Source organism: Scatophagus argus, chromosome 17 (genome assembly GCF_020382885.2).
Source record: "Scatophagus argus isolate fScaArg1 chromosome 17, fScaArg1.pri, whole genome shotgun sequence".
Taxonomy (NCBI): Eukaryota; Metazoa; Chordata; class Actinopteri; family Scatophagidae; genus Scatophagus; species Scatophagus argus.
In genome coordinates this window covers 14,799,152-14,823,914 of record NC_058509.1, presented here as the reverse complement: position 1 = coordinate 14,823,914, position 24,763 = coordinate 14,799,152, and the positions used below count along the sequence as shown (strand labels likewise).

The 24,763-nt window shown below is 40.2% G+C and overlaps 1 protein-coding gene and 1 long non-coding RNA gene across 2 annotated transcripts in view; both read left to right on the top strand.

The window, feature by feature from the left end:
• Nucleotides 1–10,800, top strand: part of csmd2 (CUB and Sushi multiple domains 2) — a 254,062-nt gene extending 243,262 nt beyond the window's left edge. Inside the window, exons 66-74 of the mRNA XM_046417596.1 lie at nucleotides 1,384–1,457; nucleotides 2,253–2,364; nucleotides 2,687–2,866; nucleotides 4,297–4,362; nucleotides 4,597–4,758; nucleotides 5,995–6,107; nucleotides 6,749–6,836; nucleotides 9,155–9,287; nucleotides 10,409–10,800. Of these exons, the coding sequence (XP_046273552.1) occupies nucleotides 1,384–1,457; nucleotides 2,253–2,364; nucleotides 2,687–2,866; nucleotides 4,297–4,362; nucleotides 4,597–4,758; nucleotides 5,995–6,107; nucleotides 6,749–6,836; nucleotides 9,155–9,287; nucleotides 10,409–10,568 (1,088 nt within the window). The 3' untranslated portion in view covers nucleotides 10,569–10,800. The remainder of the gene's footprint in view (nucleotides 1–1,383; nucleotides 1,458–2,252; nucleotides 2,365–2,686; nucleotides 2,867–4,296; nucleotides 4,363–4,596; nucleotides 4,759–5,994; nucleotides 6,108–6,748; nucleotides 6,837–9,154; nucleotides 9,288–10,408) is intronic.
• Nucleotides 10,801–20,649: 9,849 nt separating this feature from the next.
• On the top strand, nucleotides 20,650–22,265 carry LOC124075206. The gene is made up of 2 exons (XR_006845968.1): nucleotides 20,650–21,156; nucleotides 21,739–22,265. It is a non-coding gene; the product is annotated as an uncharacterized LOC124075206 (long non-coding RNA).
• Nucleotides 22,266–24,763: the final 2,498 nt, after the last annotated feature.

The following is a 24,763-nucleotide window of genomic DNA, read 5'->3' as shown; positions in this document are numbered from 1 at the left end:
ATCTTTCTTTAACCGTGTCGACATGATGTGGATAAACTGCAGTTCCGGCAGTGCAAGACTGCGTCATGGGTCAGTTTCACCAAATTTGCAATAGTCAAGCTGTGATTTTCAACATGAGGTCAATTCCATTCTTGTTGCTTTTGACATATTTCGCTTGTAGTAGCAAAAGCAGCTCTTGTAACCTATGCATTAGCATGCCCCTCAAAAATTCAACTGCAATTTGGAAGTGACACATGTGTGGCCTGCATGTGAGCAGTGCCTACAAAACAAAACTTAAGAAAAAACACTGAAACACAGAAAATAGAGAAAATAACACTGTGTGGTCACATATAAATTATGAATAAATAAATTGTCCCAGCCCTTAGGTCTATTGGTGATATTTGAAGTGTTGTATTATCTGCACACATGCCAAAAAACGACCCAGTAACTATTAAACACAATTCATTAAAGCCAAAAGTCCCCAGTAACTCCACTGCATTTACATCATTTATTAGCTTCTTTTGATAGCAGCCACTGCTGCAAAACCACAGCGCTTGGAATGTGGACAAAGTTCATCAAAGATTTAGTGAGATTTAGAAATAGAACCTGTGTTGTAAAGTGAAGTATGTTGCTGCTGCTGCTGACATTGCTTTACATCCTCTCTTGCAACATCTCTCAGATGAACCAAATTCACTGGACAGGCTGGCCTCTTGGAGCTCCTTGTTCAACCCACAGATTTGATGATAACTCCATTCATCCTCGTTCAACTTTTTTTTTTGCACTAAACTCAAAGAAGAATAGGGTACTGTTAGGTTTTAACTTTTCACTCTGGCCTTAGGAACTATAACATAATGAAGGTAGTAAATCTGTGCAAAAGCTAAAGCTGAATGACGCCTTCTTCCTTGTCCTAACTCACTCTACGCTGCAATGACAAACTGACAGAGTGAATTCATTCATTCATTCATTTCACTCATTTCATTCATTTCATTCATAGGAGTTGATCGACATAATACATTTGTTGTTACAAGAAAACATATGAAATGAACCAATGTTTGTTAACTGATTAGCAGTGTGTGTGTGGACTGATAAGGTGTCTGAGTTTGTCATTGTGTTATAAGCTGCTGCGAGAGCGGATGGAGAGTGGGTTCAGATCACTAATAAAAGGCTTTGTAGGATTTGTGTGTGTGTGTGTGTGTGTGTGTCGTCTGTGTATGTCTGTCTGCATACAGTAATTGATGGCCTTCACTCCTATAGTCAGTATTTCACACCAGTGCTGTGAAAAATGTAATTTCCCCATACAAAGTCTCTGAGGTGATATATCTTTTTGCTGTGGGTGACATGTATATTAAACGCTTTAACACAAGAGTACTATTCACAGAATTGCTCTGTGTGTGTGTCTTTCAGATCCCACTCACACTACCTGTGGAGACCCTGGCACTCCTCTCTTTGGAAATCTGAACAACAGTCAAGGCTACCAGGTGTGAATATGGAGGAAATTGAAATGTATTGAACAAAAATTGGTTTATAATCATTTGCTGTGCTTTTTTTGGCAGTGCTTAAGAAAAATATGAAAGCCTCAATGGCTGTTATTTTTTACCAATGCATTGTTATTAGGGTTTTCTGCCTTTATTATGTACCTTACATTCAGCCCCAATGTGGACGACAAGGTTGGTCTTTTGACTACCTCAGTACCGATGAGAAAGCGCAGCCATCTTCCCTATGATACCATAAAGCATGCTAGTAATGCTGTAACAGGGTTCTACATACATCATCCAGCAGTGTACAGCAAAATCATATGCTTCTCTGCTTGGGAGCTGCAAATTCCCAAGGTGAAACACAGCGACTGGAGCACACAGATTGACTTGCAAACCGCTTTGCACAATTAAAGGCACAATATAGTAGGCATGTAAAGTAATCTATTGTCACCTGGAAATGAAGGCAAAGTTTGACATGATTAGCCCGTTATCTCAACAACTGCAACTGTCTGTCAACTATATGAATGATCTCTTAAGCTCTTCAAAGAGCCACCTGCGTTATTTTTCTCTAACAGCATGATAATACAACAAAAGCAAAGCTAAGAGCTGCAAGAGAGTGACAATCGAGTTAATGTATGGATGTTCATTGTAAATAATAAATCACCGAGTGAACGACTGATTTTAATAGTAGTCAAATGAAACTGCCACATTGCGTGTAAAATCATGCCGTTTTATTCACAGTATGTCTGCTTCATGTCCACTTCACGTCCTCACTTGCTCATGTGTGTCCTGTTACAGATCAGCAGCACTGTGTTCTTCAGCTGTAGAAAGGGCTACTTACTGCAGGGCTCCATTTCTCGCACTTGTTTGCCTAACCTCACTTGGAGTGGTTTTCAGCCTGAGTGCATTGGTAAGTGCATCGTCTGCTTGTATTGCAAAACTAACAATCTGTATAGTTAAATGGAAAATGTAACCTTGAGGAAAAGTTTGTTGTACTTAAAATGGATAGGGACATATCCCATATACTCTAAATTGACCCCACACCTCTACCTTCCCTCTTTTTCTCATTTTTTCTCTTCCATCATATTATTTTTCTTTTTTATCTGTTGCTCCTCTGATCCCCATCCCTGCATGTCCCCTCATCCCCATTTTAGCCCCTTTCTCTATAAAACCCCACTCTCTTCTTCTTTGGTCTCTTTAATCCTTCTCTCCCTGTCTGTTTCTTTCTCCAGCCCACCACTGCAGCCAACCAGAGCTGCCAGCCCAGTCTGATGTGAGAGCCATTGAACTGCCATCCCTTGGCTACACGCTCATCTATACGTGTCAGCCTGGCTTCTATTTGGCCGGAGGATCAGAGCACAGGACCTGCAGATCCGATGGGAGCTGGACAGGGAAACCACCTCTCTGTGCAGGTACAAATATGGTTACATTACATCCAAAAAGGAACATGGAGAAATACTTGTTAATACAATGACACGTGCACACACTTGCTCTGTCTGTTACTTAATCTCTACAGTGTCACTTACATAACTATAGAATGAATGCCAACTCAAACACATGCACAAACACACACTAAGATACTGTCACCAAGTCACCAAGTATGCACATGGCTTTCCCAGGGAAGCAAACAGATGTGTTGAACAATTAACAATTTGTCTCATATTTGTAAAGTGTAGTTTCCATTAGCAGTCTGGTATTTAAAACAATGGATTCTTCAGTGGTACGCAATTCAGTGGTGACTCAGGTTGGGAAATTGGGGATTGAGCTAATGCTGATGAATAGCTCCGGTAATGCTTGTTCTCAAACACACGCCAGGGTAGGATGGCACATCCATCACACAATTACTATGGAATCACACACACACCCCCACACAAACTCAAAACACACATACACACACACACGCACATATGCAGACACACAAGCTTTAAAACATTAACAAGGGTGCAAAACCTTATTAGGCCAATGCTTCCCATCGATTCAGTTAGCAGAAGTACCTCTTATAAATGGTGAGGCAGTGTTAACAAGGTCTAGCAGACAAATAGACTGCCATTAAGACACCCCTAAGCATCAGCCTAAATACATATAGGGGGAAACAAGTCATCGACACACAATTATCTGGGATAGACAAACACTAATGGGTTAAAGAGAAAGACGCACTGGATGTGATGGATTCCATGCCAAGGCGTTGCTGAAATATAGGGGCTGATGGGTATTTTTAAAGCTCTGTCATTAAGAGTGAAGGAAAGAAAGAAAGCTAGCCTTAGCCCATACAGGATTTTAACAGCACCTGGGGGTGCAGTGATGGAATGGCAGCTCAAAAGACTGGCAGCTAATAAAGCACAAGGCTGTGGGAGTGTGTGTGCATACATGTTTGTTTGTGTCTGTTTACATTTATGTGAGTTTGCACTCATAAACTACCATCAGTATACCTGTCTTTGTTTGTAGTGGCGCGTAAAGCCCTCCCCGCTCTGCTTGTCCGTGTGGGTGTTTGTTTACTACTGCGGTGTCGTCCGGCGGCCCCATGTGAGCAGTAAGGCATTATTAAAGTGCTTCCCCTGAAGCAGCGAAACTGTGTCTATGACTTAGCCGTATCCCCCACAGGGACAGTCGGGCTGCTCTCCAACGCGTGAGTCAAGTCCTGTCGCAGACAGCCCTCACTCAGGCTGACACAGGGGTTATTAGTCGTGGAGATAGATAGGAAATGTTGATGGTGACATCTGCCTGCTGCAATTACCTTAGAGTTGTTTTGTTGAAAGGGAAAATTTGATCTTTTATTTTCCCTTTCTCAGGAATGCAGAATGCCTGTTTAAAGGATAAACATGTAAATTATTTCTTTCTTCAGCTGATAACCGCCCAAGTGGTATAAGCCCAGTGGGGACAGTGCAGGAGCCCCCCTCCAAATTGCCAGGTAAGGTGGCTCCTTCAACTGACATTTGTTTTAAGTACTGTCTCTTCTCAAAGGAAATCTGTGTTGATAAAGATCCTTATCAAAATTAGTTACATTTTTTGCTTTACTTTGATTCATTAGTAATTACCATATTTATCCGAGTGATAAATCCCCTTCTTCAGGCACGTATCACTTCTTTGTTCATAAAACATACTTTTCTTTGTCTCTTCTATCTCCACCCCTTGCCCCTTTCAGTCCCTGGTGGTGTATTCGCTAAGAACTCTCTCTGGAGAGGATCCTATGAGTACCTGGGGAAGAAGCAGCCGGCTATGCTCAGCATCACTGCCTTTGAACCCTTCAGCAACCGGGTCAACGGGACACTCATCGACCACAGCGGGGTTGAACTCAAACTGGCCGGTTGGTACACCATAAACAGAAGAACAGACAAGACCTTTCCCATACACATAGCCTGTATGACAATATTCTCACATCAAACACTCCACCACCTGGTGTTGGTTTTTATCCAAACAGTCAATTGTCGTTTAAATTCAAGTGAGGTGCATAAAATTAGTGTGGTCACTGCATGGAGAAGATCATGCTGCTCTTTTTGAACAGTAGACATTTTATTTACTGATTTTTTTTTTTTGTTTTTTCTACAAGGCATCACAGCTGTGCAGCTGTGGTTATTAAGACACAAATTTGCATTTGTAACAGTTTGGACACTCCTCTTTAACCGGATACCATCAGTCTTCATCACTGTATAGCGCAAATTAGTCTCTTCTGCTACAAATGGCCACACACTCCAGTGAAAATGATTCTGATTGAGACTTAAAGACAAATCATGTTGCTTTATTGTAGAATCATTCGGTACCAATTTTCAAACCAATTTAAACAAAACCAGTTTTTATGACTAGTCTCAGCCAAACAATCTGGCCTTTTTTGGCAGCCCTTCAGAATCTGTTATATTATTGATACTCATAAAGGCTAAGTGTCATTATATTCTATAGTTGTCTAAATGCAAGAAAATAAAAAGACTAAAACTAACAAGCAAAACTATTAAAACTACCTGTCCAGTAACTATTAAAAACACATCAGTGAGTCACACTGCCGCACTGGCATGTTGCTTTATTACAATGATGACATTATTTTCAGTTAAATCCACATGAACAGTTTTGCTGCTATAAATAATCACTTATACACCAGATCCATAACTGAAAATTAATTGCAAACAACGCATCATTTCTGTTTGTTTAAGTAACATTTTCTGAAAAATACAGCTGGTTTAATAAAAAGAGTTTATATCTGTGGGTTCACATCCAAGCAAGTAGTTGCTTTTGGTTTACACATCCTTCATCACAAATGAAACAGCAACTACAAATAAGTTGAATGAGACGCATTTATTGTTAATGTTTCCTCACAGATTTGTTATTATGTACGACTAAACTAATAAATGAGAACGAGCTGGATGTTTTTGCTTCTTGCCTGATTTTCTACACCTTAGTTATACCTGTATTTCAGACCGCAGCGAGACTGTCACATTTAGCTTTTGAATTCCTAGCGCATAACTGCTACATGTCTGCTGCTCAATCTTTTTTAGTTTAGTTTAGTGTAGCTGTTGCCCCAAAATAACTGCAAACCAATCTTTTCTTATAGGCACATATAAAAGGGAGGAGGCCCAGCTGCTGCTACAGGTCCACCAGATCAGGGGCCCTGTGGAGATCTTTGTCAACAAGTTCAAAATAGACAACTGGGCCCTAGACGGACATGTAAGTGCAAGACCGAGGTCAGGTTCGATACCTGCATCACACTCACACACACCTCTTCCATGCATGAATTATGCACGAGCACACATACACACTAACCTTGTCACTCTGGAGAGATGGAGGGCCCGCCAAGAGTTTTCTCTTTAATTAAAATGTCAGTTAAATCATTGCCTGGTAATCAGGACTTGACAGACCCCCCTACACCCCCTTCACTCCCCTCTCCCATGTTATCCCCCAACCTCAGGCACCTCAAATGCACACACACTCTACAGATAATTAAAAAAGCAGATCAGAGTGTATTTGTGTGTGTGTTTACATGTGCATGTTGCACAAGCCTCACAGCACGAGTGTCTGTATATAAGTGTTGTGCAAAGTGAAGTATTCCTCTCATGTAACATGCTTGAGTGTGTGTTGGTGTGTTTGTGTGTGTGTGTGTGTGGCGTGCAGCTGAGCGTCGTTGCGTTTGTGCTCTTGAGCAGAAAAACGTCATATTAAATGTCAGTCATAAGAGTGCCTCTCAGCCCCTTTGACATGATATTTCATTTTCTGCGTGCACCAGCTGCTGACACTTTGATGATACACTCCTTTGTAAAGCCTGGATGTGACACATAAAGTGTCTGTCTTCCATTCCTCTCTCTCTCTAGGTGTCCTACATCTCTTCATCCAACTCTTTTGTGTACCAGGGATTTGTCAGAGGAAAAGGCTTTGGCCAATTTGGTCTCCAGAGACTGGGTGAGTGAGCTGACCACTTGGTTATAGAAACCATTGCAAGTAAGCAGCCCCTTTGGTGAAGACTGTATGTCTTTTTTTTTTTTTTCATTGACATGTTTCACTGAGAGTATGTGTAGTGCCCTTAAGCCTTTATGAAAGTGCTTTCACAGCATGTGCTGTGCTGAATTTATCATTTATTTACCTTCTGCAAATGTGAGAACTTGGCTGGGAATCCAGCATGAAGAGACAAACACAGTTCACAAACATCATTAATAGTCAGAAAATGACTTGTACATACACACACACACACACACACACACACACTACATTCACACTGAGCACAATTCAGCAAAGACAAAATCTTTCCTTCGGGTGTTTGTGAGCAATGTGTTGATGCCTGTGGAGTCTTACCCGTATCAAGTAACCCCATATCTCGCAGTTTTGATACAGTAAATATCACCCATTCTTTGCTGCATGTCGTTCTTTGGTACCTTTAGTGAATTCAGCTCTGCTGTCATCGGGATACAACTTTTTTTTTTTCCAAAGACTGCAAACATCCCTATAGTCTGTTTCATGTTTCTGACCTAGAAATCTCAGCCATGTGATCCTCGTTGCTTCCGCAGTTTGTATACAGCGAATCTTTATGTCCTGATTCCATGGATGTAAATGGCTGCTACAGTCAAGCAGTTGTATGTGTGTGAGATACCCCGCCAGCTGTTTTCTTCATGGTTTGATGCACTCACAACTGCAAACACTCCCCCACTGTTTTGTGTGAACTAAATAACATGGCAGAGAAACATACAATATGTAGGCCTAATGGACTGTCTGCCTGGGTTGATGTGCACTGGAATTCAATCAAACACTTGGACAAAGACAAAGGGAATTTGCATTTCTTCATATTAGATTTTTGCCAATTCACAACATTGGTTTACTACTGCCACCCACTGTTACAATCCAGTTAAAAACACCCTTGCAACGTGTGAAAACATTAATTAACCCACATCAAAATTAGGGAAAAAAGGGCATAACGTGCAGAGAGATCGATATTTCTTCTTCATGTTCATCATCAATTTCAGGGTTCTACATGACACATGTACTGAACGCTCATCAGTGGTGGTTAATTATACAGCCTTAGTCCCACATTAAGTCTCTGTGGTACACTGTGTTCAGGTTAGGATGCCACACATGAAGGAAAATGGAAAAAACTCTTATGTTAGAGTGAAAAAATAAAGCTAAAATGCCCTACATTCAAATTTATTATTCCCTATTGTATATGTGACACGGATCTTACACAGACAGTTAAGCAGATAAAGCAAGCGCCGCTTTTGCTGTTTTCTCTCTGCTAATGCTGAGGGTGACAGATTTCACAGGAGTTGAGCGGCTTTTAAAAAAGCATAGCCCAGATTGCAGAGGCATACATGCTGGCTGCAGGACAGACTGAAGAGCAGAATATGAGCAAGAATTTGGACTCTACCAGTTTAGAGCTGGTGTTAATGCAGATTAAGAGTGTGTATGCAAAGCAAAAGTTGGGTTGAACACAGAAAAAGCAGAAAGCGAAAAACTGCTGTAATGAGAGATGTGCTTGAACAGCAGGTGCAGAACCTCCCCCAACACCACCACCACCACCACCACCACTCCCCCACAGCGCACAGACTGAGCAAATAGTTCTTTATTAGCACAGAGGACTATTGCTGCTGCCAGAGCATTCATGTGTTTAAGTGTTTAAGTTTATATGAGAAAATGGATGGGACGTGGGTTACATTTCGGAAACCATCCTCCTAAATTTACTGGCGTCTTGTTTTAACTTCGTACTCGTCCTCGCGCGGCAGGGGGTTGATTGGCAAACACCACAGAAGCCACTAATTGAATTCCTTCTTGTTTGTCACTCGTCCTTTATTGGAGTTTTTTTTGGCATTCTGTGGCAAACAGGTGGGCTGTCAATCCTCCACTGTTGCTGCTTCAGACACACACCTCCATAAATTACAGAGTGAAATTACTTAATAACTGACGGCCTTTGATGTCAGTAATTAAGAGTCATTGTTAGGATAATGGAATTTGACATTCCCGGGGGGGAAATGAAAATAAAGCATTGCAGTAAACTTAAAAAAAAGTCACTTGTCTGCTCAGACTGTTGTGTATAAAGGGAGCCTTTCTGTCAGCTATTTTTGCAGTTATAATTCACTTTGTTTCACTTTTCTCCTGTTTATTTGCCATAAACTTTTATAAGTTCTTGACATAAAGTAATGATTCCCTTTTGCTTTAATTTAATTGTGTGATCATAATGTCTGCTGCTGGCTGAACTGATGCTAAAGCGAGGTGTTATTTCTTTTTCCCTCCAGAGAGTTTAGATCCCAGCAGAGACAACCCAGGCTACAACTTCGCGTCCAACAGCAGTTCAGTGGCGGCAGCCATCCTAGTGCCTTTTATAGCCATGATCATTGCAGGCTTCGCTCTGTACCTCTACAAACACAGGTAAAGTTCAAGCCATTGATGTAGTTCGCAATTCTCATCATCCACAAGTGACATTATTAACGTTCCTCCATTTGGAAGAAGTTTTCTGAGAATCTTGCATGATTTCTCATAGAAAAGCACATCTGCATTTGGATTTTTTTCAGTCCACTGATGATTTTCACATTTCGAGGTCTACATATCGAAATGAGAAAATCATCATCTGTGATATAGAGAGAACACTCCCCCTCCCTGCCTAGGAAACGAATTGGTTCATAACGGTGTTAAGACACGACGCAGTGAAGTCGTCAATTGCTCGATACAGTGAGCGACTGAGTGAGTGATGAGGAGTAAGAAAGAGAGTGCAAATTGTCACAGTGCTGATCTGACAATTAAGAGTAGAGCCAAATCTATACTGAAACAATTAGTGGATGTAAAAGTAAGTCAGTTGACAGAAAATGAATCGGCAAAATACCGAATACTGATTAATCATCTCAGTCAGAGAAAATGCAGAACATGTGCCAGTTCCAGCTTCTCACATGTGATACACTGATGTTTTTGCCATTTTATATCATTTCAAGAAAGTATCTTTTTAGTTTTGTACAGTTGGTCGGACAAATACACAATGACATCTAAAGGCATGAGCTCTTTTTTTCACTGTTATAGACTAATATAGACTGATTCAGATTCATAGGCCAAACAGTTTATCAATAACAATAGTTGGCAATGGATTAAAAATGATAATAATTGTAGTTAGAGCTTTGATTGATATTTTGACACACATATTTGCCGTACACCTGATAAGTTGCATTGTGCAACACTAATGTGAACTTATCTTGTTTTATTATATTTGGGGCTGAACGAATGCATTTCATTTTTATTGAATTAAATATAAAAATGATGATGATGATGGAGTTTTTTTGTGATATACCAAACAAGGATGTTCCCTCACATCTGGAGAACATGATTTGTATTCATATTATCTCATTATCTCATTCATTTATAATGGTATGTTGTGACACATTTTATCTTTATCAAATAATTGCAGCTCCCGCGATTTGGATATCACACTTGGCCATATTGCGATTTCAATCATAGTTCCATTTATTGTTCAGCCCTAATTAGAGCTATTTGTCTCATTTCAGAAGAAGACCCAAAGTCCCCTTCAATGGTTACGTGGGCCATGAGAACACCAATGGGCGAGCTACGTTCGAGAACCCAATGTACGACCGCAACATCCAACCGACTGACATCATGGCCAACGAGACAGAGTTCACAGTCAGCACAGTGTGCACAGCTGTATAGCAACTGCTTCCTCCACAGGTGAGTATCAGAAAGTAAGGATTCAGAGCTTGAGGCACGTTTGGATCCACCTTGCTGTCAAAGTAGATGAAGTTATCACCTTGTGCCAAGCTTGAGCTAATCACACATCCAAGGAATCAAAACTGCTGAAGCAACAAGACACAGATTCTCAGCATCCATTCAAACTAAACCTTTTACACCATTGCTCTGGATTTTTCTGAGGACAGGAGTCTGTGATTGGATTTTTTTTTTTTCTGCTGTTTTCTTTGATCTGTATCTTCCATATTAATGAATGTTGTTTGTTTATACTTTATTGAAAAATATGGAATATGTATTTTTTAGTTGAACACTTGTGAGAATATTACATTAATGCTTCTATCTCCTCTCCTCTCTGTGATTTCCCTCATCTTTATATTCATTCTTTTGGTTATCGCATACATTTTTGTCCTTTGTTTATTTCCCTTTAATTATCTCTCTTTTTGTTTGCCTGTCTCCTTCCATGTTTTGTTTCGTTCTTTGTCCTACACACCCATCACCCCTTACATCCATTCTTGATTCAGCTCGGGGAGGAGAGGTGCACCACATCTTTGCCTGCCTGCCAACAGAGGACATTCATATGTTCCCTGAGCAGAGGGCAAGACAAAGATTATTTTATTCGCTGAAATACATTCAAGAAACATCTCCAGACAAAGGCTTGTACCCACAGGAGATGAGGAAAAGAAAAAAAAGAAACCATGTGAAGACAACAACGACTGTAACAAACGCTACCAATGCTTTTCGTAATTTTACATGGTTTCTTTTTTCATCATTTTTCCATATTTTGAGGAAAAGATTCCACCTGAAACTGGAGCCGGCAGGAGCAACGCTGGACGCAAAGCTGTGATGACTTTTCTCACCGCCCTCCCACCTAAACCCAAAGGGAATTTAACGGTCAACTTTAGGTAAAGAAAACTGACTTGTAGCTAACACATTTTTGTGCAAGTGAACAGTATGGTGGACAGCCCCACGTTGGCCTGGGAGAGTCACAGAGAGAGACAGTCTGGACTTTTTCGATTCACGCTTGTCTTCTCTCTGTTTTTCATTTGCTTTATTCTATTTTTTTTTTTTTTGTTCTATTTTCTTGCTCTTTTTTTACATGCTGCTTGCTTTCTGCTTTCCGTGATGAGTAATTGGGAACTTTTCCCCAGCAGTCTGAGGCTGTTGAAAGGTTTCATCTTAGTCTCTGGCTGAAGTTGAATTAAAAAATTCAGTAGGTTCTGAAGGCCACGATGGAGACGTACATTCTAGTTTTTTTTTTGTTTTTTTTTTGAAGCAGGGAAGAATTTCTGCTTGCCGAGGCAGCTGTGTCCAGAGCAGGGGTTAAAAGGTAGCCAGGGCTGCTGAAAAAAGCACTTAATGAGGGTGTAGAGAGAACTTCTGTGTATATAGTGAGTGAGAGAGAGTGTGTACATGTGTGCAGTGGCTGCATCTGCAAAATACCCAAAATATCCCCAGTCTGTTTGTGCTCCAAAGATTCCACCAAAACAAATGGCAGATAATTTTCTAAAAATCTCTCCAGATTTATTTTGTTTTAAGAAATTCTATTTATTAGGTTTTAGATTATGACTATACCTGATTGCTCTGGACACCAATAAAATAAAAATAAATGCTTACAATGTATAGATCCACTGAGAAAACTAAAACTGAAGGCAGGACCAGCCTCTAGTTCCAACTTCCATCTGCTTTCTCTTTTTTTTTTTGCAATGTTTCACTTTACATTTTTGTGAGCGAGAGAGACTGAAAACAAAGTGTGGACAGACAAATCCACCTCTCCAAAATAAAAATGTTAAAACAAGAGGCAGTACTCTCAGATTTGCTTCACATAAGTATCAGTTACAGCCTTCCTGCCAATGTCGCTTTGAGGCACTTGAGGAGAAAAAGACATTGGCTGGGTCAAGGTAGGGATGGCTGCTGCGATATATCTCCATGGACGTAAAAACACCGTGGGACCACATCTCCTCATCTTCTCCATTACTAAAACACAGAAGTGAAGAGCAACAACAAGTGGGCCGTTCCCTTTGGAAAGACTACAAGTCTGATATCAGATTCTCCACTTTTGGCTTTCTTTTGAAATCCATCTTCACATGCTTCTGCAGCTTAAAGGTGGGGCCTACTGTATTTCTCTGAGGTCAAGATGCAAGACACGCTTGGCCTTAGGAAAACAAAGATCAAAGCGTGGTCATGTTTGGACTCCCTCAAAATGTTCAACCGACGGCACTTTAGAATGAAGAATGGATGAGTCAGTGATCCGGATTACATTCAGGTCTTTTCCTCCAGCTTAGCCTCTGACGGCTCCATCCTTTTGAAAAAAGGGGCGCGTTGCTTTGTTTTGTCTTCACTCGACGTCAGTACACTGCAGAAGGCGTCCTCAGAGCTGTGACAGCAGGGGAGTTGGCAGCATACTGATTGCTCCCATGCATTAAATTGGAAATGATAAATATGATTTTGTGGGGTGGGGGGGGGGGTGTTTATGCCTCTAATGTAGACGCTTCTCAAATGTGCAGCAACTGAGGAGGGATTTACAGAATATATTGTTTTGAAAGTGCGACACAGGAGGAAACTATCATCACAGATAACAGCGGGACTCTACTTTGTTTTGTGCCATGCATGATGAGAAGAGAGAATTCAAAACATGATGCTTTTTGACCCTCATAATGTGTGTGTGTGTGTGTGTGTGTATGTGTTTGTGTGCAAAATATATATGAGTGGCACAGTAGAAAGACGGAAACCTACTGGATTTTAAACACCCTGCTCCCAGCTGTTTAACACGTACTATCCCCCCATACCTGTGCATCCTGTGGATGCCGAGTGGGGTGAATAGTGCTCAAATTACACCACAGTAAATTGAGCCATTACACGCAATTTGCTTTAATTTAGCTTGCTTCACTGTCGAACCCATATGGAATCCTGAATTCATCTCACATTATCACTAACAGGACAGACTCAATTATGTAATGTTTGACTTAAAAAAAAAAAACAAAAAAAAAACCCTCAAACTTTTTGACGTCCTTCTTTTTAAAATCTGACTTGCATGCATTTGTTTTGGTTTCTATTATTCATAGAGGATATAAATGCCAGAAAAATGGCTCTCACAGTCGAAATCCAACCGCCATACAACAGTTTTTTAAATGAAGTCTTTAAAATCACCTACAGTACATCATTTCCCTCAGAAATCCCGGCCTCTGAAACCAATCACCGTATTGTTCCTTCAATCAGTTTCGCTGTGGGTCGGTAATTGCTTTTACAATTTTATTACTTTTAAAGCTCTCGCTTATCTCGACAGTACAGATAGAATATTGCCCCTTGCCTACTCTGGTTGTGAATTGATGGAAAAGGAAACGATTGAATTACCCTGGAGATTTCAGAACGGAGAGGAGCAGTTGCACTCGCATTATCTCAAAGACACTGGTAGTCAGTGCGCCTGTTGCATTTTGCATCTCATTTATTTATTTATTTATTTCTGCTTGTTTGCTCCGCATATTTCAGCAGAGTCCGTAGATTCCAGTTAGTTTCTGTTGAGGCTGCTCTGAAGTGGTCATGTGCCTCCATTCATTCCTCCTCTGGCATCTTTTAACACGCATTGTGGAACACGTTATTAAGCAGCGTTGAGTGTAAAGTAAACAAGCGTGATTAGGTCGTGAGACAGGACGTGATGTCCCCACTCCCTTGGTGTCATTCTATTTGGCTAGATTTAGACTGCAGATTTGGACATAAAACAAAAGCAGACCCGCACACAACTATGATTGTTTTTACCAACAAGGGCTCAGTGTCAAAGAAATTCAGAAATATTATTAATGGGCCAGACTCACACCTTTTCCATGTTATTTTTTTCTTTTTACGTTCTCTAGTCTCCAATAAGCACTTTATGTTCATTATAGTGCCTTGGTACAACCCCATAATGAACCAGCTTGAGTGGCTTCATTTTTGTGTTCAGGAAACCAAACCTCATAAAGTCTTTAGAAACATGGGGAGCATTATAATGTTTCTTTATGTCAGATAGGAACTTGTATAACCCAGACACACACCTGCTGAGAGAAAGTGGGAGCTTTTTGTAGCTGCGGTATTGCGAGAAAAAAAAAAACAGAACTTGCTAGACTCGTGTCAGAGAAACCTTCATCTCCTGCCCCTCCTACATGAGTAATGAGCTCATAAGGACTCTTTTTCAGTGTGCAAGTATTCTTGGATTTTATGTGCTTGTCCACATGTTGGGCTGAGTGTTTGTGTTGTGTGTATTTTAAAAGTTCCCTTTTCAACCAAAGAAATCTACCCATGTTTGACCAAATTAGAATTAGATGAAATTAAACAATTAAGATGATAGTTTAAATCAGTTTTCAATGTTGCTTCATTTGATCCCACTAGTTAGGAAAGTTTTTAATGGAGAACAAGACATTTTCAAAAATTCATGCTGGTAATTTTGCAGAAATGGGAGTTTTCACTTAATGGGCGCTTCATCAATAGTAGTATTTTCTTTTAAAGCCATCTGGGTTAGACCAGAAAGTTCTCAAAGAAAGTGCAGTACAGTTATATGAAAATGAAGATCAGTGAGTCCTGGATAAAGCCGTGTTTTAAGAATTTGAAGAGAGTCGTCCTCGATAGCAGCTGGCCACTTCCTGGTTCTCTTTGCATATTTTAAGACAGAAACTCTGTTCATCCTCAGTTCATTTTTGTTATCAGCCAGAGGCAGCTCTGAGTCCTCTCCTGCTCGCCATCTCTTCTATAATGAAACACACCCCAGTTATGTTCTTTGAGTTCCCATTGAGTTCACTGGATTTTCTCACAGTCAGGGACTGGACCAAAAGCTTCCAGATTTCTTTCTACAGCTAGCGTTCTCACTTTTGAGCACAGTCCACAGTGTACATGTATTGAAAAACCAAGCAACCCAGCAGTCATGCTGCGTGACGTATTCTGCACCAACTATCAGCTGTAATCGCCCGTCTTTCATTGTCGCTGCGTATTGATGACTACGACAAAGCCACACTTACCGCTGTGGTTTCCAGGTCCATTCCATGCAGTTTTACCATTTCAGTGTGTCTGCCGGACTCAAACTGGGGAGAGAGGGAGAGGAGATGTATTTTCTGCAGAGCTTCAATGGATTTTATTCTATAAATGGAGATAAGAATGGAGTGTTAGTTCCATGGTTTGGGATCAGATCGGTGGAGTTATTACTGAAACATTACTGAATGTATTTCATTTCACTGAGTGCATCAGAATTTATCTATCTATAGTGTGTTCAATATCTGTTATCCCACAACTGCTCCTCTGTTTGTGTGCAGTAATGAAAAATGTGTTGCCACAGTGTGTCATCCTTCGAATATAAACAGAATGTCCAATTTATCTAGAGTAAACTATAGCAAAATATTTACAGAGAGCTGCTTTTTTATTACCACAGACTTCCTCTGTGTTTGTCACGGTAACAAACTTATTACAAGGTCTCATGTTTTTTTTTTCCTCTTCTAAACATTATTTCATGCCAGCCCAGCAGATCTCTCTACTAGCCTCTAAATGAGACTAAAATTCATGACAACCCGTAGAGCATAAGCGAGATCAACGCGGCCCTTGAACGCCTCAACAAAACAACAAAACAGTAAAAGACAAAGATTCGGTGTCATTGTCTTGCTGTAAACCAAAAGGGTTACCTGTAAAGAAATGGACAAACATGGACTCGAGCAGACTGTGTGTAACTACAGAGAGTAAATATAGAGGGAAAGTGTCTCTACGTGTTAACAAATTAAAAAAAACTTTTTTGTACAGAGATATATTTTTATGAAAATACATTTGTAATATAAAAAGAAAAAATGGATTGACATATATGTAAATGTTTTTCTTTTTCATTATTGTAGTACAAATGCTAGTGGGGAGTATATGAAAAATATCTATATATAAATATATATATATAAATATATATATATAAATATATACAAAGAAAAATAGAAACAAGGTTTTTTGTATATGTAAAAAAGATTGTACATAAAAGTTTACATACATAATGTACATATGTAAGACCCACCATGGCTTGTCTGCAATATATAAAATGTATTTTATCCGTCTGTATATGATGCTTTGCATTGTGTCTAAGCTTATTCTACTTTCTTGAACTTGAAACTTATTTTGAAGGTTTTGGAATAAAATATAAAACCTACTTTTCATTGAGGTATGTATTGATTGTCTGCAGTTATTGCCTCAAGTCTGGAATCTATTAGGTAAACATGCACAAGCCTCTGGAGTTAACAGGCAGTGCATTCCTGGTGCAGCTGCTCATATCCTTAACGCTATGATGCAGTTTAATATTTTACCTTTCGGTGTACAAGCATTGTATCCTTTGTGTAAGTGTTTGAGGTCCAGATCAGATGCTCTCTCTACATGGTGACTGTTTACGGGCACACTTGCAGTACAGCGATATCCCGCCTACCCTCCTCAGTTTAAAGATGCCTCCACACATATATCAGTAAGCATTTTCTAATTTGTGTTTGTCATGGCTTTTGCAGAAAAAAGTATTAGTTTCACAGTCAAATCCTTAAAACGGAACCTCTCCCTTCGGCTCATGACAACTCCAGCAATCCCAGATTGGAGAGCTCGGGCTAAAGAATGCTAGCAATATTTACTCATAATTACAGTGAATTGGCCTATATTCCATTTCACAAGTTTAAATTCTGGACACAAGATGTTTCCTACTTGACTGTGAACTCCACTCTCATTGCATGTGCACATCAGACTTGTGTATGCTGAATGTTGGACCAGGACTGGCTTCAAAACTACAGTGAAAATAAAAACTTTGAGCACTGATTGTGAAAACATCCTCATAGTGTCAGACAATGCACATACACTATATTGCCAAAAGTATTCGCTCATCTGCCATGAATTTAAGTGACATCCCATTCTTAATCCATAGGGTTTAATATGACGTTGGTCCACCCTTTGCAGCTATAACAGCTTCAGCTCTTCTGGGAAGGCTTTCCACAACGTTTAGGAGTGTGTTTATGGGAATTTTTGACCATTATTCCAGAAGCGCATTTGTGAGGTCAGACACTGATGTTGGACGAGAAGGCCTGGCTCACAGTCTTTGCTGTAATTCATCCCAAAGGTGTTCTGTCGGGTTGAGGGGAGGACTCTGTGCAGGCCAGTCAAGTTCTTCCACACCAAACTCGCTCATCCATATCTTTATGGACCTTGCTTTGTGCACTGGTGCACAGTCATGTTGGAACAGGAAGGGGCCATCCCCAAACTGTTCCCACAAAGTTGGGAGCATGGAATTGTCCTTTCACTGGAACTAAGGGACCAAGCCCAGCTTCTGAACAGCTGCCCCACACCATAATCCCCCCTCCACCAAACTTCACACTTGGCACAGTGCAGTCAAATAAGTACCGTTCTCCTGGCAACTGCCAAACCCAGACTCGTTCATCAGATTGCCAGATGGAGAAGCATGATTGGTCACTCCAAAGAACGCCTTTCCACTGCTCTAGAGTTGGATGCAGCTGCTTGGCCATGGAAACCCATTCCATGAAGCTCTCTATGCACTGTTTTTGACCCACATGAAGTTTGGAGGTCTGTAGTGACTGACTCTGTAGAAAACTGCCTCATACCTCTGCGCAGTATGCGCCTCAGCATCGGCTGACCCCGCTCTGTCATTTTAGATCTACCCAGTTAACAATGTTAGAAAACATCATTTGGATCAAGTGTCAGCTCAGACACATCAACTTCTGAAGACGTGTCATGTCACAGCAGGAAAATATAATGATACAGTTAATGATGTGTGTGCATGCTGGCTCAGTGTTGCATTGTCATGACTCCCTGGGACACTTGAGGAAAATGGCCATCACACTATCAGTAAATAACATTAACAATGTTACTGTGCTTTTCGACTGACAAATTAAAATGTCTGTTGTGAAATAGTTCAGTCACTATAGATGTTTTACTCTGCACTCTGAATGGGTCTTACATTAGCAAGCCAGTATTGATTTAATGAGTTGGTTCAGGGATATATAAACATTTAGTAACAACTAATCAGTCAATTCTTGGTTTAGAATTGCTTTGTGTCCCCATACTGTTGGCACATGACTGAAGGTGCATGGTTAGAGCATTTTTCAAAATGTCTTGGCATGCTGAAGCATTAAGATTTCCCTTCAGTGGAAGTAAGGGGCCAAGCCCAACCCCTGAAAAACAGCCCCATGCCACAGCTGTATTAATTAAAGAGGCATATTCAAATACTTTTGTCTACATAATGTATTTGTATTTAAAGTTAAATTTCTGGACACAAGATGTTTCCTACGTGATGTGCTGTTTCCATAGCATGAGCAGTCATTTGATGGCGCCTTCATCGTATTCTGGGTTATCTGTGTAACTGTAACTAAATCAAGGTGTGATAGCTGGAGCCTATTCCAGCTGACAATGGGCGAGAGCTGGGGTACAGGTCACCAGTAAACTGCAGACAATCACACATGCTCACACCTAAGGGCAATGTAGAATGGTCAATTAACCTAAGCTTGCATGATTTTGGGACTGTGGAAGGAAGCCGGAGTACCTGGGAGAACATGCAAACTCTGCACAGAAGGGTCCCAAATAGAATCATTAATAAAATTCAATATAATAACAATAACATTCTGCAAGTCAACAAATTTCATGGTAAATAGGCAATAATTTCCAAATAACATATTTGAAATTTCCATAAAATTACCCCCAAACTACTACTATTTTCCAATATGTAGGTCATAAATAGGTTGTAATTTCTTTGATACATTTCCAGGGAATGTCCAACTAGTTTCTCCTGCTGAGAAGGCCACCAAATTGAGTTGTGGCAGCTTAATTTCCTACTTGTTCCTGGCTAACATCTGCTTTTCTTGCCAACTTAACTGTGTTAACATTGTTGAATTAATATATATGAAAACTAAATATCTGAAGTTTTACATTTGCCTTTTTTTTTGTGTGATGAAATGTAAGGAGGCCAGGCTCTCACTGATAGTGCTGCCGTTAATGTTTGAGCCACTGACAATGTGAAGTTTTCAAAACACAGCAGGGGACAGAAGATGAGCTTTTAAAAGCCCCAAATCTCAGCACCATACATACTAAATAATGCATTGGTGATCTCAACATTATAGTCATAAAACAGTTTGGGCTTCTCTGCATTTCATCACTTAATGTATTTTATATTGGGACACTAAAGATATAAAAGCACGCCTCAAGAATTGCATTTAGTTTAAATTTTCTCTGCAGCAAAGTTGATAATGGCAGAAGATGCCTTGCAGACCCCTTTTTCAAGTCCAAGCTTGCTGAATCTTATCTTTTATAAAGATATGGAGGTGTGTAACACCTTTGTAAGAGCTTGAAAGCAGAAGCTCTTAACAAGGTCTTACCAATCACATAAATGATTTTTTCATATAACAATGGGGTGTTTTTCTGTCGGCATGTATATATTACATTTAATGCCTTTAAAGAACTTATGGAAATGGGGGAAGTGTCCTTCCTGTGGTAATCCGAAACTTGTAGTGGAACTTCTCTGCTTGCAGTAGAGTATTCCTGATCATCCAAAATATTTGAACGACTTTGCAGGTCCAAATAAATGAGTGTGTGTGTATGTGTGTTCGAGTGCGTGGCTGCATTTCAACCAAGCATTGGCAAGGTTAGAGCCTTTTCTTGATTGATTAAATCAACAGCCATACATGGGTCATTAGTCACTCCTGTTCTCGACCAGGTCTCCCATGGTGATTAATCAAACCTTGTCAAGTTGCCCTGACCTGCAGGAGTTTTCCTTCACAGCAGCCAGTTAGCCCTCCATCCTCAAGACTGGACTTTAAAAAATGTTCATGACCTCAGTGTTTGTGTCCCTAGTCAATGCTCCGCATTATTAACTTAACCGCTGCTCCACTTTATCACCGACTGACGATGCAGATCAAAAAGAAGCCATTGATTTCATTTCCAGGCAGATAAATCACGCATTCTTCTTACAAACTCAAGGCGCTCTCTGTGATTGCCTCCTCATCAGATTAAAATCTGATTCTGTTCAAATGCACTGTATAGTGGTTTATCCTCACAATGAGGTCATTTGCAGGGGTGGAAAGTAACGAATTACATTTACTCACGTTACTGTAATTGAGTACTTTTTATGAGTAACTTGTAATTTTCAGAGTAGTTTTTGAAATGCGTAATTTTTACTTTTACTCAATTACATTTTGACCCAAGTATTTTACTTCGCTACATTTGAAACCCCCTCACGTTACTGAGTACAACACTGATAGTTTAAAAAAAAATTGGGCGGAAAACCACTTTGTCCCCGGGATTGAACGTCAATTAAGCGACATTCCATTGCGCGCGCTCTAGATTCCAACGCGTAGGGATGGCTGTTGCAGGTGAGGTGGTTACAATGGACGAGGAGGAACAGTCAGAACGGAAAGAAGAGGAAATACAAAACAAAAACCCTTGGCCCAACTTGGAAGAGCTCTTCGTGTTCAAACGCCAACAGGGGAACAACGTAATAATGCAGTGCAAAATGTGTTTGCCCAGCAAAACGGAGCTTTCAGCCTACAAAACTTCGACGTCTAACTTGCGAAAGCATGTGGTGGTAAGTTAGCACAAGTGTTTTGTCCTTTACATTCCAAACCGTTAATTTATTATTTGTTTTAACTACATCCCATATAACAACCTTCCCATGTAAGCACACTGTGCAGTGCCGTGCCGTCATGATGTTATTTTCACCATGATCAAGCCAAGTAAGCGAGGGAAGGGGGTGAATAGTGATCGTTCAAAAGTATGGGTGAGTTGAGAAGGGCAGTTGCACGTATTGAAGTTTGCTAAATGTGACGATAAATGAAATGGGATGTTTTGATAGTTTTGAGGATAAGGATTGAGGCGATATAACTACACAACATAACGTTATTTAATATGTAGAGATGTTCATTTGTTTTCTCTCAATAAATGCATATGAACAACATTTCAATGTAGGATCCAAGGAGTTTTATCAGCCACATGCGTAGAAATGCTAAAAAGCATAACATAATGTGAAATTTACAGTGGGAGGTGGGGTATTGAAATGCACTAGTGGGCTATTGAAATGCAGTATGTTATATGACTTAGCTGATCATAGTACTCTTTAAGAACAAATGGCTCTGTACTTAATATCCCTACGGTGTCTGCCATTAAACAGGACTTCTTTATGTGAGGCATCAACTGGACCAGATGGCAGATGCTGAGGTGGAGCAGGGTGCAGGGAGCAGGCAGCATTCATCAGACGAGGAGGACTACTTTTCAGCAATGAAGTCCCGCAAGTCAGAGGGTTCTGGGGAATTGGAGGGGTACCTGGCCTGTGCGTCAGACAGCATGGACCTGCTCAATTCCTGGGCCTGAAATTGTAGATTGTGGGCTTCCTGGGGACATGTTATTGTGAATAGTACGATCCTGAAGCCATTTTAGTTTGAATAGGCTGATCCTGAAGCCATTTTAGTTTGAATAGTCGGATCCTGAAGCCATTTTTAGTTTGAATAGTCGGATCCTACAGTATGTGCATTTTATTTTGATTTGTGAGACTTCGAATACTGTAATTCTTTTCTCATAATGTTGTTGGCTGGACAATAGGATTGAAACTGTTACTGAGCTCAGTCAAGGGTTTCTTTTAAGTGTGGATGTGCACTTATTCAACTTCGAGGCATATTAAACAACTTGTGCTGAACTTTATTCATGACTCATCCTTTTTGCGTTAGATAAATGAAAGTAATGAAGTAACTAGTACTCAAATTACATTTTAAATGAAGTAATTTTGTACTTTTACTCGAGTACATTTTTAGATGCGTACTTTTACTTTTACTCTGAGTAGAATTTAAGCAAAGTAAAGATACTTTTACTCAATTACATTTTTTCAGTACTTTTTCCACCCCTGGTCATTTGTGACTCAAGTGGAGTGCTATGGTGGAAATCTTGGGTTTGTGAATTGGGAATAAAAGTGCCTTACAAGTTGCTTGTTGTTCTGGCTCACTAAGAATTCTCTTCATGTGCTTCATTGCTTTTGTCAATTCCAGTGACTTCTCTGATCACTTACTGTATCATTGCTCTCATGAGTCTATGTGAAAGCATGCTAATTCTTCCTGACTAAATTCTGAGTGACTCATATTATACCAGACAGCATTCAGAAGCCAGTATAACGTCAACATCAGTTTTACTGCTTTTGTCTTGCTGCGCCACCCAAATGTCTCCCTCGGGCCTTTAAATATCAATGAGAGAAGTTCTGAGGGAAAAAAGAATGGGAAAGAAAAAGCTTTTCAGAGGAGGTTCTTTAAGCGTGGAGATGCGAGACGACAATTAGTTTTGTCACTTTTATCGCTGCATTGAGTCTGACACATCACACTGACAGCCTTACACTCCAGTGCCTTGACCGAGACGACAGCCTCCTCCAATTACCCAGGTGTCCGGCAGCCATATTCCCATTGTTGTTTTTTTAATAAGAGGATCTTATTATGCCACACTGAAAAACCAAGGTTTTATAATTCACTGCAGAGATCATTTGGGACTAAGCGAGCTGCCATGGCCATATACCTATATAAACTATTTACCTGAATTCCTTGCTTTACTTGAAAGTCTGTTTGCTTTTAGTTGAAACTGCTTTTGCACTGACAATTTTATACGTGTGATGTCGACACTGATTTGGGAAAATAATATGACATTAGTACAATCAGCTTTCCTATTTTTACCCTTATTTAATTATTTTTACCCTGAGTTTGTTGATAGCAAGGACGGAAGGAGCATCTCTTTTGGATCATTCCACTCAATTTCCTGCTCGCCCTTGTTTTTACTGTGTCAAGCCAGGATATTCGAGGAGACTTCAAAGCAATAGGTTTACCCTCACAAATCCCCCCAGTGTGCTGGCCTGGGCCTTGGCTAATATCAGGCAAAATCCACCCTCTGCTGTCCCAGAAGACGTTGGACCAAGGATGAAGGGATTGACTGATGAGAGGAAGTATATATTTGCTCTGTCAGTTGAATTTGTCAGCAGGGGGCTGGCTTACTTCCTACCGTCAGCGTCACCATGGGAAGGCTAACTCACTGTAATTATGAATAAATATTGCCGCAGTTTCTGCAGACAGAGCTCTCCAATCTGGGATTTCAGTAGTTGTCGCGAGCAGCCAAGGATATGAAGGTGCACTGTAATCGACTGAAATTTACAATCCCATTGGTTTGGACAACTTTTTCATTCACATTTACATGTATTCTACACATCCTTGTGTTTTCAATCATTACCTTGCTCAAGCTTTAAACATCTGCTGGCAAAGAATTTCAACAGCAATAATTTCTTCAGGCCTTCTTTGTTCCAAATTCATTGGTTTAATAAAGAGAGAAAGCAGAGGAAAAACAGACTGATAATGTGCTTGTGAGTCTTCAAATGAGAGAAAACTTCTCATTATCTTGAATAATGAATGAGTAAAAAGAAAATCTTAGCTCCATGATAACAATCATCAGTGAATCTCCAATTACCACCATCCTCGGTTCATAACAATAGGACAATAACTAATAGGGAACTGTCAGGGCTCTGTGACATGATGGGATAATAATAAGCGAGCTTCATCAGGAGGAGATGCGCAAACATGGAAGCAGACTTCAGATGCGGAATCAACTGTTCCTCTCTTTCTTCTTCCTCCTTTGTGTCTCCCGCTCTTTCCTCATTTACAGTTAACTTGAAACAAGCAGACTTCCCATGTGTGACTGTCAAATTGATTCATTAGCACATTTGTGTAATTATCAGGGCAATTAATGTAGAATCAATGGGTAAGAGGGCTATTGATGAGGCAGCTGCGAGTGATGTTTGTATTTTGGTTATTTCACACTGAACATGTTATGACAAACTTGAACAGATACTTTTAAAAATGAAAGGTAGGCACACGAAACAGTTTCCTCATGTTCAGCAATAGTCGATGATAGCCGAATCATTTTATTCAAGCCCTCAGCTATACTTGAAAACCATCAGGAGGAAGCAGAGATGTTGGAGTACATCAACTGATGCATCCCAGTGTGCTAGCTGAATGCTAGTATTAGCCAATCTGAAAATGTCACAGACCTTAAAGCAAGAATATCGGTAAACAAAGTAAAAACAATACGTTCTTCTTCTGTGGTGAACCCACTGTATGCTATCCACTTAGCACTTAGCTAGCTGGGGAATGTAGGTATGTTAGCTTTTAGCAGCT